This window comes from Chinchilla lanigera, unplaced genomic scaffold (genome assembly GCF_000276665.1).
Source record: "Chinchilla lanigera isolate Chin_1 unplaced genomic scaffold, ChiLan1.0 scaffold00135, whole genome shotgun sequence".
Lineage (NCBI taxonomy): Eukaryota > Metazoa > Chordata > Mammalia > Rodentia > Chinchillidae > Chinchilla > Chinchilla lanigera.
In genome coordinates this window covers 2,079,791-2,101,047 of record NW_004955536.1, presented here as the reverse complement: position 1 = coordinate 2,101,047, position 21,257 = coordinate 2,079,791, and the positions used below count along the sequence as shown (strand labels likewise).

Genomic DNA, 21,257 nt, shown 5'->3' with positions numbered 1-21,257 from the left:
ATTTATATACAGTGGAGTACTATTCTGCTATAAAGAAGGATAAATCTGAGTAAATTGTAGCAAAATGGATGCAACTTGAGACCATACTGTTAAGTGAAATAAATCACATACCAGCTCAAACATGAGAAACTCATAATATGAAGTAATTAAAGAGCAAAATAAAATATATATATTAGAAAACAAGGAGCTACATATTTTGCAAAAGTGAAGGAGACCAAGACGCGTGGGGAGGGGAGAGGGAGTGGAAAGGGAGGTGAGAGCAAGGGGATATAAAAAGCAAAGTGTGTTGTGTACATGTGCTGATTCCATGAGAAGAGTGTAATCATTATGTATGGCAAACATGTACTAGGAAAAATAATTTTTTAAACTTTAACATATGAAAAATTCCATATTTGAACAGAAAAAGCAAAGTTGAGAAGAAGGTATGGGAGACCAAGGGAGAGGAACCGATGAAAGCATTTATTAGGAGGCCCAGAGAGTCATGACATTTTGATCAGCACATTGCAGTTGTCATCTTGTTGTCACTGTCACCCCAGCACTTGTACTCCATCACCTGCTGGACCTGCAGAAGCCGTCGAGTGTTTCAGCTGCTGCCCTGAACAAAGTGGGACATTGGTGTGGCCAGAGTCCTGCTGGGGGTCAGAGCACCCAGGACAGGAGCAACCTCTCCCCTGTCCATTAAGGCCCAACGTCCCTGTTGCCACACTGGGAGTTGAACAAGTGCTGGGTCCACTATTCTCAGGTGGGTTAATGGGGCTCATTCACCAGAACTGACATTATATCAATGCAGAAATACACACTGAACCCCCAAAAACTGTGAGCCTAGGGAGGAGGGCAAAGTAAGGGGATGACTGGAGAGGGTAAAATGGTGAAAGTATACCGTGTGCATGCACGAATGTGCCAGAATGAAACTCATCCATCTCTAAAGCCAACAGGTACTAAAGGAGATCCGCCAACATGGAGAGAAAAAGGACCAGAGATGTCAGAAGAGTTTCCCACTGGATGGAGAATCGTCTTTTCCATAACTTTAAAAACAGAGCCATTATCTATACCTTGATGACTGGACCCCAAGTAAACATGTACTCACAATTTATATTACTGTCTCTTAGGGTGCAGACACTGAGACCCCATTACTTCCCTCCTCTAGGTACCCACCCAGTCCATCTTGTTAATCACCCTACAAGGGCCAAAAAGCAAAGCCTTATGGGGAGTAAACATCACCGGCATAAACAAAAGGGCTCAAGGTATGACTCCCATCACCCCTGGAAGCTTACCAACTTGTTTGCATGTTCCAAGATGCCCAAGTCACTGATTTTACAAGGGTAGTAGGTTAGACATGAGGTACGGCAGCACAGGGAGTCAGAGTTCACAGGACAGGCCAATCAACACAACTCGCCTAGCTATGGCTGGCTTTATGGAACCTTACCAAAAAACCTCAGTTATGCTCCTTCCATATCTGTAAACCACCCCTCACTCACACAAGCAACTGTGTCCCTTGGCAGGAAATTATTCTTTAGCCACTTCAAATTTTAGCAAGCTACTCATGCAGCCTTCCCAGGAGACATTCAGGCATTCTCATTTGAAAACTTTTCCTTCCTTTCTGTGTCTGTGTTTGTTTACTCATTGTGTTGATTCAGCCTATTCATCCAGTGAGCAGGGATAACATCTAATTATATTTTTCACCAAAACATTAACATGTTATCAATGCCTAGCAAGTAAGAAAAATAATAATGCCCTATGCTTCCCTTTTTTTTTACATCAGGACTTCATCGGCAAAAAGAGACTTCTGAAGGGTGGGTGTGGTTGATTAAAAATATACTGGGCTTCTCTGCCCTGATACATGATGGCTCAGCCTGGTAAGTAGGGCATGCAGCTATCAGGCACTAACCTTCTTGTTTTGTTTTTGTCTCCTACTTCAAAGGACTAACACTAGTTTCATAACAAAATTCATAGCAAAAACTGTTCTTTTCCCAAAAAGTATGCCCTGACCACCACGAACTATCAATTAGAAATTCTTAATTATAATTTTATGTTCCTAGATGCTTCAGAACTTCCTAAGAGTCTAATTACCCAACCTTATCCAAGCTTTTGATACACCTTTCCTTAACACACACCTCTCAGCCTATGGCACAAACCTTTCCAGTTCTCTCTGGTGAAGCCAAGATCGCTCTTTTGAGCAACCCCTGAACTTAACCAGTCCACTGAGATCTAGGAAAAGCACAGTATTCCTCAATAAGGCTTTATTTTTCTCCTTTAATTCTTATTTTTATTGGGACATATTCACTTGCAGTACCTAATGATTCTATTCATAGAGGAGAGTTGGCACATATACATAACACATCTTAAATTTTTCCTCTCCTCAGTTCCACTCTCCCTCCTTGTATCTCTTCATTACCTTCCGTTTGGCAAAAGATCAGTCTTCCTGTTTCCTAATGTCTATCTTTTATTTTCCTTTTTATCTTATTTATTTATACATTGAGTTTCTCATATACGAGAAACCATCTAATATTTAAATTGTGTGTCTAATTTGTTTCACTTAACAATATGGTCTCATGGTATATCCATTTCCTTCCAAATGACTCAACTTTACCCTTCTGTAGGGCACAGTAGTACTCAGTTCTGCATAAATACCATATTTTCTTTATCTATTTATCTTTTGATGGGCATAAACTGCTTCCAAGATTTCACTATTGTGAGATGTGCTGCTATACACATGGGTATGCATGCATGACTGTAATATGATGTCATTAACTTCTTCAGGAAGATACCCAGCAGGGGAATAGTTGGATCAAATGTAATTTCTATATTTCAGTTTAGGGTGAATCTCCATACTGATTTCCATAGTGGCTGTACTGGTTTACAATCTCACCAGCAATATAGAACAGTTCCTTTTTCCCAGCAGCCTCACCAGCAAGTGTTGTTTTAGTTTGTATTTCTCTACCAAGCCTTTCTTGATCATAATAGTCCTGCCCCTAGTTAATAAGAATCATTTTAACAACTCTTTCTGAAATAAGATGGAATAACAGTGTTGCTTTAGTTTGCATTTCTCTAATATGCCTTTCTTGATCCTAATAGTTTTCTCCCTATTAATAGGAATCACTTAATATCATTATGATGACTCACTCTGGAATTTGGAATATACCAAGATCTATGAAGTTAACTGTGCAATGTGGAATATATCAGGAAGCCAAATGGACAAAAGAACTAACATTTGGTTTGTATCAAAGTACATCAGCAGCTGTAGACAGCAGAATTCCTCAGATCAACTCAACACTACACAGGTATTTGTGCCACATCTTTGCTTTTTTTCCCCTAAGTGACATTGATGAGTTTCTTGCCTGCAGTGACCATTTCTGATATGGGTTCAGAATCCTCTACAACAACTAATACCAATATTGCTGGACATACAGAAAATATAGTAAATTCTCACTGATTTGCTCCACATGGAAGCCAAGATTATTATCAGATTGAACTCTAGAGTGAAATCACACTGAAACAACAGATTAGTAATAGAGCATTGATGGTAAGTCTGACAATATTCTCAACTTCATAGAGAGACCTCCCTGCATGTACTTTCAGCAGGGGGCTTGTATGTGGAGGGAAGGGGCAGATTGACAGAATCAGAATCAGACTTCCAATGGTCTTAAAGACAAAATGGACCTATAGCAGTGTCCCTACCAAAGCTGGTAGACAAGAGAGGCAAGAGGCAAGAAAGACAAGAGAGGACCTTGTTGTGACTATGTTGTTTGCATTCCCTCAGCACTTTTACAGAAAGAACACACAAGCTATTTCTCCTGGAAAGAAATGTCTATCTCTGTGGGAGGCAGAAAAGGAAGCACCACTCTGAGTTCCCTCCCTGCTTAATAGGAATTACTTAATGTTGCCAGATGACACATGATACTGTTCACTGCAGATGTAAGGTCATTGCTTTATCTCCTCTGTCCCATCTGTGCTACATCACCAACACTGACACAGTCTCTAAACAACATGATTATGCCACAGCAAGGGTACCATATGTCAATAGGAAAAGTTGAAATTAAGTAACTAAGTTCTTAACTGAGCCTCTTTAAAAATGTTTATTGTTGTTGTCACTGTTCCAACATTTCTTTTCTAGTTCAGGTAGTAATAAAGTATTAGACAATGTCACCAGCACCTTTTTGTAACACAATCGTCCCTCCCACAAATGTTAATTAAACACCTATAACATGTAGGCATCATTCCAGAAATTACAGAGGATAAATGAATACAACTCTGCTTCTGCCCTTAAGAATACAGAAAGATAATTAAAAATAAACAAAAAATACCTCATAAAGAACTAATAGGGAGCCACATAATTTCTGAGCAGGGACCAATTCTCCTAATCATTACCTGGAGATTTAATATTAACAAAACCATAAGGTTTATAAAACAATATCTACATGAAACAGAAAGTTGATTACTTTCAAAAATGCAGACTTACTTTCTTTTAGATAATTTCCCATTTACCTCTCCTAACACTTGTTTGCCTCTTGACAAAAGAATAGACAGTGTGTTTTCCAGATCTATGATCTCTGTATCTGTGAACTTAACTCACCACAGAACAAAAGCATTTGAAAAAACAATCCAGAAAATTTCAGAAAGCAGAACTTGAGTTTGCCAGAAACCAATGCTATCTGCATGCATGCAAATGAAGTGATGTGTCAGCACTGTACCAGGTATTGAGTGATCTAGACATGGTTCAAACTACATAGGAGGCTGTGTAGGGTCTATATTAATACTATACCATTTATACAAGGAATTTAAATTTCTGTATATTTTAGAAGATTTTATGTCTTGACACCAATCCCCTGCGGACACTGAGGGATGAGTACATTAATTTTTGACAAATGCTTATTTTAAAAAAACTCTCTGAAGAGCAAGTTTTATTTTCTTTCATCACAACCTTGCTGCAAAAGAATTAACAAGGCTAATAATATAGTTTTGCATGTTTGGAAGACATTACAGCTTCCAAAACATTTCCAACAAATACTAGCAGAATAATAGATCTCATTTGGTTGCCACAAAATCCTGAGGAGCAGGCAGGGGCAGTTTATTGTTGTGGCTGTGTAGGCATGTGTTGTTATTATTATTATTTTCATGATGCACAGGAAAATCTGAGGCCTGGAAGAATCTCGCGAGTGACAGTGACAACTGGCATTTGTTAGACTTATCAGATGAAAAATAAGATTGCTGGATAAGCCCTTCAATCTAAAATTTCTTACAAGTTATTACACTTGAAAACACATGTTCCTCCAGTATATGGTCCCTGGAAAATAACACCCTCCCCACCCTGCCACACTGAGCACTGAGATCCCCAGCTCTCTTCCTCTACTTCCAACTTATTCCCTCCTGGGCTGCAACCCAGCCTCTTCTCTCACCCTCTGTCACAGCAGAAGACCAAACTAAGCCACCTGTTCTTCCACCATAAGGAGCCAAAGTCCCTGAACTATGTCCTTCAGGAATGTCTGCATGTTAAAACTTCATTGTAATTCTGCTGGGGACATCTCCACTCTGAGGAACACTGAATTTAGAGCATTAGCCATTAGGGAGTGTGTCTGAGGGGATAAGGGATCCATGGCTGCTGAGACCCTCACATAGCATATCCCCCACCCCACAAATGAGGGCTTCTGAACTCGTCCTCAGGGTCAGATGAAAGAGGTTGCACCAATGCATCTTGCCCTTATTCGTGAAGGCAACTTCAAGGACAACAATGACAGAACAAGCAGAGAAAGCCCATTGGGTTTTGAAGGGCTGCAGTACATATTTAAAAAATAAACAATGTGTGAAGCAAGCAGAGACTGTGAATGAGGTCCCTGGCCCCCACTCCCCACCCACAGAGTCATTTATTGTCTGACCCTGCACTGCATAGACACACACAGTGGTTCTGAAAACTGTGCCCAAGTCCCAAGAGAGCCTCCTGGAGCCCTGTGTCCATGGCTCTGGTGGCTCCTTGTTCCTCTTGAACCCAATGAGTGGTTGATGTTGTCCTTACCTCATAGTGGGCCACACGCTGGGATTCTGATATCAGTTGTGCACTGCACACCTTGCAGTAACTGTCTGTAAACAAATCCTGATCAATATCGGAGGACTTCATCAGGCTAAAGGAGAATCAAGAGAGAAGAAAAGAAAAGTGAGTCCACTGTTTTGCTGGGATGGAGGTCATGCACCGCGTGAAAAGCCAGGCCCCCAAAACAAGTGCGATGACTGTAACAGCGGGGTAGGTCTAACCAGACTTGATGTTACCATAGCAATTAGCCATAATAAGCATACATTTTATAGTTCTCTCATAAATGCCAAACAGGGTTCCTGGCACCCTAAAAACTAAAAATCCAGCTTTAATTTTTGTTTGTAAAACCAGACTTCTATCTAATATGTTATCAAGGATTTATATGAGAGGATATTTACACATGTGATATATATTAACAGAGAATTTGAAAGCACCAACAGGAAATATTCTAAAGCACCAAAAGGAAAGACGCAGCAAAAGCAAACAGGACAAAAAAAATCTGATACATCGACACAGTGGAATACGATGTTTTCACAAATGGTAATCTAATCAAGTTCCTATTTAAGAGAACGTTTAGTGAAACAGAAAAAGAAGTTTATGAACAATGTGCACAGAATTATACTGTTTTAATATACATATATATGTGCATAGAAAAACACTCAGGTATTTTTGCAAAATTTTAATAGCAGTTATCATTCAAAGATTATAGGTAATTGCTTTTAAACTTTTATTTTAAAAAATTCTCATAATGCACATTCATTGCTTTTTGTCAATAGGTGATCTTAGTCAAAAGCCCTATTAGCTACATAAAAACTAGGCTTTAGTTCAATAGCTATATAGTGCTTACAAAATTAAAAACTCAGACCAAACGACAAACTTTTTTGCTATCTCATAAATTGTAACATGAAGAGACCTTGCCATTCATGCTGCCTTCTGCATTTAGGGCTACTGGAATCCATGAAAGCCACTTCTACTAACAAACCCATGACAGTAAATAAACATATCCTCCAATTCCAAAACCCACACCAAAATGCACCCAAGGATCTCGGACCTGGACATTGATCAGTCAGAAATGTGTGACAACAGCCAAAGGGTCATTAACCATGTATACACACACACCAGTGCATCAGAATGTCCAAGGTCTGCTGCCTTCTACCCCCTACTTCTAGGTACAAAGGAAGGGACATGCACACAAAAATCTATACAGAAGGATAAGAGAATCTCAGTAAATAGTAATGAGGTACACATGCTGGAGTTCACTTTACCTACAGGACTGGCCCAAATTGCATCACTTATCAGCATGGCCAGTAATGCTAACTTGCATAATTCCACTTTTCACACAGCATGTCCATCCCAGATCAAATGCTTCCATGTGATGTTGTGTGAATCATTCACTCAAATCTCTAAGTCTCAGTTTTCTCCCATAAAAATGGAAATAATGTTTACCTTGCCTCTTCAGAGACTACAATGAGATCAAAGAAAAGAAAAAAGAAATGGGGAGAACATGGAATAGACTGGTGGACACCCAGTGGCTGGTCACCAAGCCATTCAACTTCAGTGATGCCTGCAGGCTGCCACACAACTTCCTCGAGGTCCATGTGAGCAACCCACATTAGGGGGAGGATGCCCGAGGCTGCTTCACCACCTAGAAGGTCAGCATCCACACAAATCTTCCCAATTTCAAGCCAAGGGAATCTTCAGTAGAGGAAGATACCATGGCTTTGAATGGCTACAAGTGAATTAGAAAGAGAGAGCAACGTTATGTTGCCCCACTCCCCGGGAAAGTATTTTTGTGTCAACTTGCAATTAGAGGAGATGATGGCATATTTGAGAACAATTTTATTGAGGAAAGGAAGTAAGTGTTGGAGCTATTTATAAACATGGTCATTGGTCATCCTCTGGCATAGAATGAATGTTGTTTCCACATGTTTTTAGAAGATGAAATAATAGATCAAACCTATACTCCATCTAGAATAAGACATGCTTAACATTTGGCAAGAGGCAAAAATGTAATCATTAATGACTCATATGTGCCAATGTAGACATTCTAACTATTGTTTAATATGCTATACAGAAACTGGTATAACGTGCCTTCAGTATAGTAGCACTCATGTGCTTGGTTTTGTTTGGCAGTTGACAAGTTAATTTGCTTTAGTGAAAATCTCTCATTCCAGCCTTTCTATATAAATAGCTCTTCCTTGCTGTTTAATGTGATATCTACACTATAGCCTCACAAAGCTTCCCAGATAATCTGCAGTTTCCTTACTAAAGTTTCTTTCTTTCTTTCTTTCTTTCTTTCTTTCTTTCTTTCTTTCTTTCTTTCTTTCTTTCTTTTTCATTTTTCTTTTTTGGTACTAGGAATCAAACTCAAGTCTTTGCACATGCCAGGCCTTATTAAAGTTTCTGATTTGGTCTTATTTGTAAAAGAAAGAAAGAAAGAGAGAAAGAGAGAAAGAGAGAAAGAAAGAGAGAAAAATAGAAAGAGAGAAAGAAAGAAAGAAAGAAAGAAAGAAAGAAAGAAAGAAAGAAAGAAAGAAAGAAAAAAAGAGAAAGAGAGAGGGAGGGAAGGGAAGGAAGGAAGGAATGAAGGAAAGAAAGAAGGAAGGAAAGAAGGAAGGAAAAAAGAAAAGGGCTATATTAACTATAAAACTCTCTGTATTTGTAAGAGACAACTATCATATTTTAATGGTGTCCTGATATTGGTAAAAAGTTGACCAGTTCTTAAACAACACAAAAAAACTAATAATGGGTGATCTCTTTTAAGTAATTTTAAGCCATCTAAATAGCTAAGCTCTGTAAGTAAAGAATCTGCCAGAAATAAAAGGCTGCTTGCCTCAACAACTTGAAATTTTGCCCTTGTCCTTGGCTTTAATGACCCATTCAGGGTATATGTTCTCAATAATTTAAAATGATTCAGTTTCTGGTTTTTTATCACTACCTAGAGCAACCAACAATTACACCAGACACTAAGGACCACCAAATCTCACAGCTGATATGAACCTGTTATTTCTGGCAACATCACTCCCGAAAAATGATTCTGTTGGACTGGGGATGAGCACCTGAAGGGCTTGGAGGTTCACTTTCTCCCTCACAAAGCAACCCACCCCAGAAAGAATGAACACTGGTTTTTAGGTTTTTCTTGAGATGAATCAAGTATGTCCCACTGTAGCTTTCATTCACTGATTCTCTTCTTAGTACACCTCAGAACAGTCGTTTTCTCTCTTTTTCAGAGATTTCCTCCATCAAGGTTTTGGAGATAACTCTCTTCAATCCATCCCCAAGCCCTACCATTCCTCATCATCATGGTTGCATCTACTGCATTATGGTCCATCTTCACCAGCAGTACCAAGAGCAGAATGAGTCATCTGAAGATGATCTACCTGGGGCAGAGGATCGTAGATCTCAATGAGCATATTGGAACACCAATTGTCATTTGCAATGGTCTTATACAGATTCCAGAATGAAAATGGAGAGGAGTAGTTGTGATGATGGGAAAATGTAGTACAACATTTTTGAAGCACCAAATAGGAAAAGAAAACTTAGTCAGTTGTATTTTTAAAGCCAAGTTCCTATAAGTGGTTATGTTTAAATATGGTCATGTTCCCTGCTATTTCTAATAAAGAAGCACACTAAGATAGATTCATGAGTGACCTGGTTAATAGGAATCTCCAAACTCTCTGCACACTCCTTCCTCATTATACAACCAACTGCAGAAATCAAACACTGCGAAAAGATATTCAAGGTACATGTTGGACCAAGAAGGGCCGTAGGAGTCTGTGTCTTGGTGAAGCAGCTGTGCAGCAGAAATAGCTTTAAAGGCAGAATATAAAATGTATACTAAAAAAAAATTCAAAGGAAGAGAAAATACCATGGCTTATTTCACTGTTTTATATAAGAATATTGATTTGAGTAAGTCCATATGCAATATAAAAGGCAATGAAGACCCTTCTGAATCTACAAGACATGAGTGAAATACCTGAGTAAGTTAAATTCCAGTGGGAGGCAATTAGTGGACAAGTGTCAAGCTGGTTTGTGCATGAGCCCTTTCTCCAAAAAACGAGAACTCTCTGTGTAGGTCAGGTTAGACAACCAGAGCATCTGATTTATGATTTAAAGGCTGGAATTCTCAAGAGGGAAAGCTGCCACTTGACTCTCTCCTCTGACTTGTTTGGAATAGGATTTTCAGCTTCCCTGACCTTCAGCACAAGAAAGGTGGTAAGAAACAGAAGGCAGAACAAGCAACCCTTTCTTAGCCCTGTCCGTGGTCCTGAAAAGCTTAGTCCTCACCAGCAGCAGGAGTAGGAATTTGCAGGTCAGTCCATGCAGCCCCATCAGAATCAGTGTCTGGTGACCTCTGTTCTGGACACATGTGTGAAGTAAAGCTTCCTCATTGCTGCCCAACTGCAGCACATCCAAAGGCACAACGACTGAGGTCGTGAATAACCTCTCCATTGCTCTTCAGCATTCATACAGCATAGTACTACCAGTAATATAGCGAAGAGGCCCAAATAGGAGTGGAAGTTATCAGAGTCTGATCAGAGTCTCCTTTTCCATCTCAGGTGTATATACTCCAACAAATCTACTTACACAGGTAGCAGAGACATTCAAAAAGCTGATGTGCAGCTAGGTATAATAAACAAAGGAAATATGGGAAGGGAGCTTTTATTTATTCCATAATGGTTATCAAGAGTGCATTGTGTGTGAGGCACTGATATAACAGAAGACAAAACCCTGCCTCCAAACTCTCATGGATTGTGGGTGAAAAGAAACACATTTACCAGCACTGAGACTCAGGTGTAAGTGTAATTTGGCTGGAAAAAGTGTTCAGAGCATTTGTGCAGACAGAAGAGCATATCAAAGAACTCTACTAGCAGGTTGCATAAGTTGAAAATTGGAAGATGATTAGGATTAGACTGCAATGAAAGGGGTTCCAACTCAGAAGCTAATTCTTTTCCTTGGCACAAAGAAAAGCATTACTGCCAGAAGACACAAGGGGGAACAGTGGTAGGGGCTAATTTGGGAAAACACAATACAAGGCTGAAAGCAGAAAAATGCAAGAAAGAAAAGAAGCTGGAAACTATACTCAAGAAAGAGACACTGGGGGTAACCCCCAGGCCCTAAATGTTTCTCCCACATGTAAGGAAGGGTCTTTTCCAAAGTCCTCAGAGGCAGACATAAAGCTTTTCTCCTGCTTCCCAAGAGAACTGCAGAAACAGGCTTAAACTGGAGAAACCTGGGGTACATGGAAGAATCACATGCTTCATTCCATTGCATTTCCCCACCCAAGTACTAACCAGACCCGATGCTGTCTAGCTCCCAAGACCACACAAGATCAACCGTGTTCCTGGTGGTAGTCACAGACTCCATTCCACCTTTGGTTAATGGAAATAACATCAACTCAGAGATCTCCAAACTCACACAGAGGTACTCAGGGCAAAAAACATCAGTTCCCATCAGCTTTTGGTACTCACCAACTAGGTTGTCCTTATTTCTTCATTTGCAAAACAGAGGGAACATTCTCAGAAGCTTATTGTGTGGAATAGAAACAATGTAGATAAAGCACAGGCACAGATTGCAGTACATGGCAGACACTCAAGAAGCCAACATTGCCACCACCATTAGTAATATTAATTTTGTCTTATCATTATTCTTATTTTCAGAGGGCTGTTGTAAATATTTAAGAAGAGAAATAAATAGAACCATATTAGAGGCTAAGAGGGAAGATCACACAGCCGGTGTACTGAAACTGTAGCTTTTATTGCTATTATAGTCTTCTTTGTGTTACCAATATCATCCCAGAAATGGCTCGTTTCCACTGACATGCAGCTGGCAGCTCCTCCTCCCAACCGATACTCGGCCTCATGCCCGTGCAGACCCTCACTTCATAAAATGCTTAGAATCTATTTCTGTTGTCGAAGGTGCTGATACTGACAGATGGAATCTGATGAGAACTTTGTCCCAGCTCTTCTCACTCCTGCAAGCACTCATCTCTCTGTGAAATGCTCCCCTTGGTGACTAAAAGGGAAGGATCTGCCATCCAGGGTGTGGCAGAACCCCATGACCACTCACAATCTGGGCCAACAGCTGGGCACTAGGGCAGCCCTAAGGCAGACACAGTGATTACAATTCTTTGTTTTTTTTTGTTTTTTTTGTTTTTTTTTTTTTTTTTTTTTTTTTTTTGGTTTTTCTCCGGTACCGGGAACCGAACTCACGACCTTGCGCTTGCCAGGCAGGCGCTTTTTGCCTCTGAGCTAAATCCCCAGCCCCTACAATTCTTGAGTGGCACCTCTTCCACCCCAGCACCTGGAGGAGATGAGGTTTTGGCTTGGAGTCTTCTACTGGGGAACCTGTCATAGTCTGGGGCATTTGCCACCATAAATCTCATCCACAACTTTTAATAACACGCCTTCCACCCACTCATTCTTCTCATCAGCCTATTAATTAGGGCAAGATTCGAGACTAATGTCATTCTCAACCAAAGAGCTCCCCCTTCATTTACAACAGTTCTGATGAGTTCCCATGTTGCTGCTCAGTAAGACATCACAAGCTCTTTAGCACTGGGAACTGTGGCTCCTCTAAAGACGCCCCAGTAGTGCTTGGCCTCTCGCAAAACTCCTAACCTGGAAGGGATTAAGGTTTTCCTTAAGTTCTCCCCCAGAGCCAGACTTGTGCTAAAGGCTTTATATACACTGTTGGGTTTAACTCCCTCAGAGAGGTGTGGAGAGTACAAGTCTCATTTTGCATGTAAGAAGCTAAGGCTTAGAAGTTGAGTAACTTGCCCAGAAGTGACTGAACTCCTAGGTGACAGATGTTTTCTATGCCAGGGCTGAGGCTGTGCCCACAGCTGTAACCCCTATCGTGACTCAGTCTGAGCCCTGCTGCCTATTCTAGAGCCACAAACACACCTCACAGGACAAGCACAGAATACGATGGGGCACAGGCTGTTTATGACCTCAGCGCCCACAATCCCTTCTGGGTTTGCCTGAACTAGCCTGGGCCACTCACATCTTCCTGGATGCTCTGCTCCTGCTGGCACAGCCTCAAAGATTCTGGGCCTCTGTAACTGCCCACCCTAAGAGCCAGTGCCCACTACTGCCCTTCAACATAGCCTGACCCCTGAGAAGCCACTGTTCCCCTACACATCCAGTTTCCTCTTCCTGAATCTGGGACCTGAGTTATAAGCCCTGCACTGCCCTCCCCACCACCAGTCGGCAGGCTGCTCTCCAGATCCCTCCCATTTCCCAGCACCCAGCCCTGGGGGCTGAATTTCTGTCTGCTTCAGTGTTCACACACTGAAAATGCCACCAATTACAATGAACCACCGCCTCGTTAGGAATGGAAACAGACTCAAAGGATGCCACTGCTGTTTAAAATCGGCCATATTTAAAACTTGTGAATATCTAGAAAGCAGTTGAAGTTATTTCTGCTTTGCTTTATTAATATTGGAGAAGTACTTAGAAAAGGGGGAAGTATGGAAACGAGGACTGGCCCATCTTCAGCAGAAAACAAATCAGCCTGCTCTGCGTCTCTGTGATCCTTCGGAGCTGTTATTCCCTGACCCTGAGTCCACCTTTGTTTCAGTTCCTTGCCACCCTCCTCCCAGGCAGGCGAAGAACCCTTCCTCGAGTGCCTCCCTAGCAACAAGAGGAGAAAGACTTGGGAGACTAACCAGTGGCTTTAGAACGCTCCTCAGCAGGGCGCACCCACAACCGCCACTCACCCTGCAGCACTGATGGGACCCAGTGCCCAACTGCAAACCCCTCATGTATGGCAAAGTGCCCACCTGCAACTGAATCTGAATATGAATACAGTATCATATTTTGTCTTTAATGAAAACCACAGTAACATGTGTGTCATAGGTTTTGCCACCGCTGCCCTCAGGCCACAAGGAAAAAGCTATAAGATGACCTACTTGTCCCCATAGTTGCCCCCTCAAAGGGAAGGTGGTAACACAGGGCTGGTTGCCATGGCAGCAGACCAAACAGCCTTGGGGGGGAACCAAGAAAAGAAATCCAGAAATGAAGGCGAGTTGGTTTTCTGTGAAATCAGGCCAGAGAAAGGGGTAGCAAGCGGGCCACAGTCCCCAGCAGCACACAGGAGGAAGTGTGCGCCTGGCTCCTGGGCTGCTGTCTCCAGCACACATTCTCATTTAACGCATCACACATGTCAGTCCACAGACAGGGGCTGAGAGCAGGGCGAAGGTCGAATACAAGACCAGCTTGAGGAACTTTTCTGATTCCCTAATTTTTAGCATGGCAACGTTTATTCTGATCTGATGCTGCCTTCCCCGTTACTGAGCTTGCTCAGATAACAGAATTTAGCAGTCCAGGCCTTTCACCACACAATGCCCAGGTGCAAGCTCTGCTCTGTAGCCTGAGCGAGAAAGAGACAGAGAGAGAGACAGAGAGAGACTTCCTACACCACTCCCTTCCTTTGCTTGGCATTGCCAGGAGCTGCATCGCTGACTCACACCACTTGAGTAATTGCCTTTTAATGGCACTATTTTCTTCACTTGTAAAACTAGGCTCTATGATTCCTGACTCACAGGCATCTGCCGCTGCTGTGCATGCACATTTCACCCTCACCTCAGGCCATGGAGCTGTGTCTATCACTCTTGCTCACACATGGCTCAGGCTGGTGACATCTGGGAAGGACAGCGCCCCACACACACTACCAGTGTGAGGACAGCTCTCCAGGTCACCTCCACAGGCATGCACGAATGCCTGGTTCCACACTACATCTCCATTTGCTGCTCACCTGCCCTCTGACCAAATGGACAAGTTGGAATTTCAGGCCTCAAGAACATAAATGGAGTCCGTGCTAACCAGCCAGGACCAAGGCTTCAGATGTTCTAAGCAATCCCATGTAAATCCCTCAGATTTTCTATCATCTACCAAATGGCCTCTGCTTAAGTCTAGGACATCACACAGTCTCATTCAGTTCCCCTTCTTTATTCACTGAGGGGGTTTTTATTGAGCATTTACTGTGTGCCTGTTAGTGAACACAAGATGTATGACTATGGACAGGGCTTCAAGGGTCTGATTCCATCTAAGAGGCCTATATCTGGGATCCAGTGAATACCACATATACAAACACAGACAGGCTCTGCTTCTCTTTCTTCATGGATAGAAAGACTCATACCAGCTGGGAAACAATGGTCCTGGTTCTCCCATATGTCATTCGTGTCACTCCACGTCTCCTTGTCCCAGGGTTCTGCTTGAGATTTTAGAACTGGACCTTTGCCTCCACCTAACAGTAAGGCTGGGAATGTGAGTCCTCAGGTCAGTCAGGGCTAGCAGGGATTCCAGAAGGTGAAAGTAATTCTAGCGAGACTTCCAAAGAGTCTTCTTAGCATCAGGTCTGGGGAGAGCCCAAAGTGTATGGTAGAAGCAAGCAGCAAGTCTGACTGTGCCCTGCTGATGGTCCTGGCAGCGTGATAGATCACTGCAGCCCGGGACAGTGCTGCTGGCCTCTACAGGACACTAACGGGGAGCTCCAGCACCTTTGCCATCACAGCAGGTCTGAAGCATTTTCTGCACTTTGAGAGGCCAAAGTGAGTGGAAGGTGGAGAGTATGGATTTCCTTTTTGATACAGAATTTCACCATGAAGTTCAGGCTGGCCTTGAACTCATTTTGTAGCCCAGGGTGGCCTTGAAATCATAGCAACCCTCCTGCCTCAGCCTCCCAAGTGCTGGGATTACAGGCGTGTGCCACCACACCTGGTGAGAAGATGGGTTTTCAATTAATTTACTTCAAGTCACAGCAGAATCAGAGACCACATCACAGGGGGAAAGGCAGAGGCAAAGAAAAAAGAAAGATCATTAGCCCACAAAGAGAAAGAAGAGGGGAAGGAGAAAATACAAGGGAGTAACATGTACCTTATGTTTTCTGTTGTTCATTCAATCAAACTAAAGGGCTGAGCACTGAGGCAGAAAAGCCACTCACATTTGAAAGAACAGGCTCCCACACCCTCCCTACTCACAAGAAGAAAGCTGATGTGGATCCCTCACTTGACAGTGCCTTAGCTACCAGAATAAAGCAGGTGCAGGCTCCAAAAGGTGCAGTTTCCTAACAAGCTGAGAGACCATACAATCCTGGATTTTAACAGTGGATATAAGACTTCAAAAACACAGTGTATAAATAAGTATTCCACTGCTATAACTTGTTTACTTGATTTATCTTCACAACACTGCTCTACTGAACCAGACAGATTGAGGGCAAGTTTCAACGCAGTTCTCACACCCAGGGCTGGGGCATAGTTCTGCACCTGTTTGCAGCCACAGAGGAAGGCACAGCAGGTGAGACGGCCAGGCTGTTGCAGGAAAAACTATGCCTGATGTTGGAATCCATGCTCCAAGGCCGCAGGCATGGGCTGTCAGTCAGCCAGCACATATATTCAACTCTGTTCTTCACTGCTGCACGCTAACTTTTACCTTCTCCAGGATCCAAACTTTAGGGTCCTCGGTTGTCTCCCAACCCTCCTAAAATCAGCACAATGGTCTAGCATGTAGTGGTCAGGATGCAAGGTTCAGGAATTAAAATATTCCCAACAAGGGTTGGGAAGGGACTGGGTCCCTCCCTCCGACATGGTGGTCAGTGACTGCTGTTGGTCTTCCCCTCCCATACAATCCTTCATTAGAACTTCCTCTCAGAGCTGAGAGAAGGCTGGAGATCTGTGACCCTTCTAGCTTCAGGATGCAGCAAATAGTAATGAAAATAGTGGCAGCTGAGAGAAGTTAGCTACCTGAGGAAGTTAAGCACACTGTACTTAAAGATCACTGTATGCATAGTATGCTCATTGATGAGTAAAAATGAGAGTGTTTGGCTGCCTGAAGTATTGGGTAAAGTGTGGGCACAGGATCTTTTTTATATCTTTGACAGGAGGATAAATTGAAAGTTCGTTAAGCATTCATTATCTTGCTAAACTGAAAAAATCCAGTAACCACACCCTTAGTTTAGGACAAGAAAATCTCTTGCTCATGCACAACATGAGGCATGTAAAGGATGATCATGGTAGAACTGTGCAAATAGTAATGAGCACAAATGTGCATCTCCAGGAGACTATATGAATAAATTGAGGTATACACAGAATATGAATGAAGCACAGCAACACATCAGAATATAGATGCACCAGAGAAGTGTAATATTCACATGAGAAAGTAAGTCTGAGGGGCACAGGTATGAGATTCTATCCATAAAGTCAAAAACATTTCAAATAAAAATGTAAATATTTTGGGGATACATATAGATAAGGTACAACTATTAAAAGGTCTAGTAAAAGGACAGGATCAAAATGACCATTATCCCAGGTTTAGGGCTGATAGGATGAGTGGAAACCACATGGCTACATGTCAGTCATTGCTAGATATAAATTGATGTAAGACATAGATCTTGGCTTTGATTTAGGACATGTCATATGGGTATTCATTTTTCCATTAAAGATAGAAAGGATGGATGATAGATATTATCAATCTATAAAAAGTAGACAGACAGATAGAATACCAAAATGAGATGATTTTCTAAAAATTAATCCTCCACACTCTCTGTGTCAGGAGCACAGCCTTCTCTTTGTTTTCTTTCTTGCAGTCACAAAAAACAGACTGGATTTCCAGGATCCCTTGCAGCTACTGGACCATTCAGCTGACTGCTAGTGTGCAAAGTGTGTGCAGAAGGGAGAGGCACACTGCAGGCCTGGGCTCCTCCTTGCCTCCTTGCTCCTTTCTGCTTGCTCTGTCCTAATCAATCTTAAAGGACACTTGGAGAAGGAAACGCTGAAGACCTTAAAGGACACTTGGAGAAGGACACTCTGAAGACCTCAGTCCCTGAACATAGAGTACAGCCCCATGTTTCCAGCTCCTGGTGCCAAATGGACTGATAAACAAACTTTTAATATATAAAGTCACTCTAATTCCAAGGTTCATGTAGCATTACCTTAACTAACTCTATTTGAACACGAATAGCTGGACATGGAGGGAAAGAATTACATAAAAGAGCACCTTTTACCTAGATAACCCTCTTACATAATTTATGGGGGTTATAAAAAGCCAGCAACTTCCAAGGATGTTAAACTCCAGAGATTCACTTTGGGCTCTTTACTTCACACCTCAGGGTAAAGGCACTGAACAGCTCAGACTGCATTGAGAATCTTACTCTGGGTTGTAGCAACCCCATGCTCACTGCAACAGAGTGTAGGCTTGGGAGCTGAGAATCAAGTGATTTATAAAATAGATGATATCATTTTAGGATGAGGCCTGTGCCCTGGGGTACTGACTGGTAGCTCCTTCCTGGGTACGCTGCCACCCACCATGAGTTTTTAGGCCTCAGGGGCACCTTCTAGGAAGATTGCACTCTCTCCCTCTGGTCATGAATAGATTCCTCCTACTCAGCCCCTGGCACGGTGATGCTCTGTCTTGTGAAATCTGCTTTGCCATCTTGTGAGGGAGCAAACCAAGCAGATGGCTGTGACCACTGGGATGCCAGGTAATGAGCAAGTGCCTCCCATCAGAGTAGCCAGGTCTTGTCACCCAGCCAGAAGTGACAGCTTGGATGTCTGGCAACAGCCCTGATGTTGGGGAGGAAGCGGGCTTCTTACTATTCCAGCTCTTCATGTAGTTATACTTTCAGAGCTCCCCCCCCCCCGCCAACACATACACATCAATTCTTCATCCCTTTCAGTGGAGGTGAGCAGCAGTTGGGCAGTTTCCAGGAAATGAGGCTGAATTAACGCAGATTCATCACCTGGCTGAGCTGCCTGGCTTTGCATAGCCCTGCCCCCTCTCCCCATGATTCTGCTCCAGTTCTACTCTAGCCTCCAGCTGGGCAGGGAGCTGCCAGTGCCTCTGCCCATTCTGCCCACCTTGCAGTGACAGACTGACCTTCAGTCGATGCCACTTCCCTGCCTCCCCTCTCCCTGCTCCCCATTAACCAGGAGGAAAGATGGAGCTCTTCTGCAGCAGAACAGATCTACCTCCTAGCAGAGCTACCCAGGGAGTGGGGTAAGGTAAACACATGGGCTGCAGCAGAAGAGGCAGTGATAGGTGAGGGAGGGTCCAAGGAAAGGGTGAGAGATGCAGCAAATGGACTGAAAAGAGAATGAGGTCATAGGCCCTGATAGAGACAGGAACTAAACCATGGCAACACTGCACAGGGCCGTGGGGCTCTTCTGACCTAATCCCTTCACATCTGCAAAGAATACAGAAGTGATGCTCACAAAGATCATGGGGCTTACCCACATTTGCTGTGTAGATAAAAGGCAAAATGGGGAGACTTGAGTTCTAAAACAAATCCTTCCGCTACAACTCAGTGCTTAGTCCAGAATATGCACTCCCTTCCTTATAGAAATCATTTGGGGCAAAGGAAAACAAAGTCCACCCTTTCAGGCTGTGGAAAAACAAGACCAGTGTGAGTCTGACTAGGGGAGAGCAGTGATTCCCACACTTAACAAAGACTATCCTCCACTCCAGGTTGAGGGGGCCAGGTGGGGCAGAGAGCAGCAGCAGCAAGCATCTGGGCTGCGGTGTGCAATGCTCTGTCAAGAATGGCAAAGCCTCGAAATCTGTAACATACGGTAGCATCAGGATCAAAATGGAAATGCAACTTAAATACTGATTCCACCTAAAGCAGAACGCAGCAACACAAATCTTACTGTAAACAATAATCCTATTTCTCACAAGGAAAATTAGGAGGCCACCCCCACCAAGGCACTAGACTGCAACTTACTGAAAGACTGATTGGCTGGGACTCACTGTAAAATGAGTACTCAGAGCATCTCATGGTGGACAGGGCAAAACACAGCCCAGGGGCCCATTCCAGGGTGTATGTCTTTTCCCAGCTGCTGGGCCTGCAGACTGACCCAGCCTTTGGCAGCCAGCCCCTTTAAGCATGGCCCTGCTGCAAAGGCCTGACTGCCCCTTGTCACAGTCCTTCCCAGGGCTCACCACCCATGGCCAAGGGATGCGAAGGTGGAAAGCCCAGACGGTCAGTGCAACACAGGCTGGCCTGGACAGCTGTCTCATTCCAGAAGGCCCTGTGGGGGGTCCAGGCTCTGGTTCCTGCACCCAAGCCCACTGTCTCCCTCTGCCCTATCCTGATGTGCTCCTCTGCTCCACAGCGGACCTGCCGAGGGTCTAAAGGGTCTGTCTGACCATGCACCCCACCTCATTAGAAGGGGCCACTTATTAAATCTTTTAGCCAGAGACTGGATGGATTCCCAAAGTCTCAGATTTCCTCCAGTTCATAAACTTATTCTCACAGTAGCGTTAAAGCAACACTAGGCAAAGAACTGTTTCTAGTGACTGTGTATCCTGAGACAGGTTCATCACTGTTTAATGACATGCAAGAGAGTAAGAGGAAGAGGAAGAGCGCCAAATCTCAATTCCCACTCCTCTGATTTCAGTCCCCAGTGTAGCTACAGTTACTATCGTACCATCTGACTTGAACGATGCTTCCAAGTTCCATAATGTCAAATAAGTCATCTTTCAGTAACACTTCCTACCCACTGCTAATAATATTGTTTCTTCCCACACAGCTTTCCCTAATGAGATATTTCAAGCCACCTGCTACCCGGGGGAGTTCCATGTATAATTTTCTGTGGAACCCCATGAAATAGAAACCAAACATAATAGAACCCCACTGGAGCTGGTATCAGGGGCCAAGAAGAGTACTGATATTTTGTCCTAAAGGAAGAGCTGCCCCTCGGAGATGTCATGTGATCCACAATGTGACTGACCCTAGGGTCGAATTTTGCATGTTTTGTTTCTGCAATGAATACACCAAGATGACCTGGCCCTGACAGCTGCCCGACTTTCCCCAGCACCGCTGCTGCTCCTGCAGTTTCTGGGGAGAACCAGTTTGAACCCTGAACACGTGCTCGCTCCTCCTGCAATGGAACTGCATCCTGCGAGCTGCACTGCTGCGGAGTTCCAGCTTCTCTGAGCACTGCTCTGAAGAGGAACCCTTCGCTCTCCCCTCCATATCTTCAGTGTTCTCCCTCTGTCACCCAGCCAATCCATGTGCTAGGCAGCAGGTCTCCAGGACATTACCCCTAGCCTTCCCAAAGCTGGTCGAGCGCACCTTTCTAGGTCCCCCACACTCTCTGTGTGCACTTATATCTGACAGTTAAAATAACTCTTGTAATAGTGTAATCAGCTGGCTGCTTCCCTTGTGAAGTACAAGCCCCTTAGAGGCGGGAACTGTCTCTCAACTCTGTACTCAGTATTCAGCCGTGTTCTAA

At 43.3% G+C, this 21,257-nt stretch overlaps 1 protein-coding gene and 1 pseudogene across 2 annotated transcripts in view; one reads left to right on the top strand and one right to left on the bottom strand.

Moving 5' to 3' along the window:
• Zmat4 (zinc finger, matrin-type 4) overlaps positions 1–21,257 on the bottom strand; it is a 374,900-nt gene that overhangs the window by 295,642 nt on the left and 58,001 nt on the right. For both annotated transcript variants that reach the window (XM_005410534.2, XM_013507717.1), the window contains exon 2: positions 6,011–6,116. In XM_005410534.2, the coding sequence (XP_005410591.1) occupies positions 6,011–6,112 (102 nt within the window). In that variant the 5' untranslated portion in view covers positions 6,113–6,116. The remainder of the gene's footprint in view (positions 1–6,010; positions 6,117–21,257) is intronic.
• Positions 6,180–8,013, top strand: LOC102023740 (annotated as a pseudogene).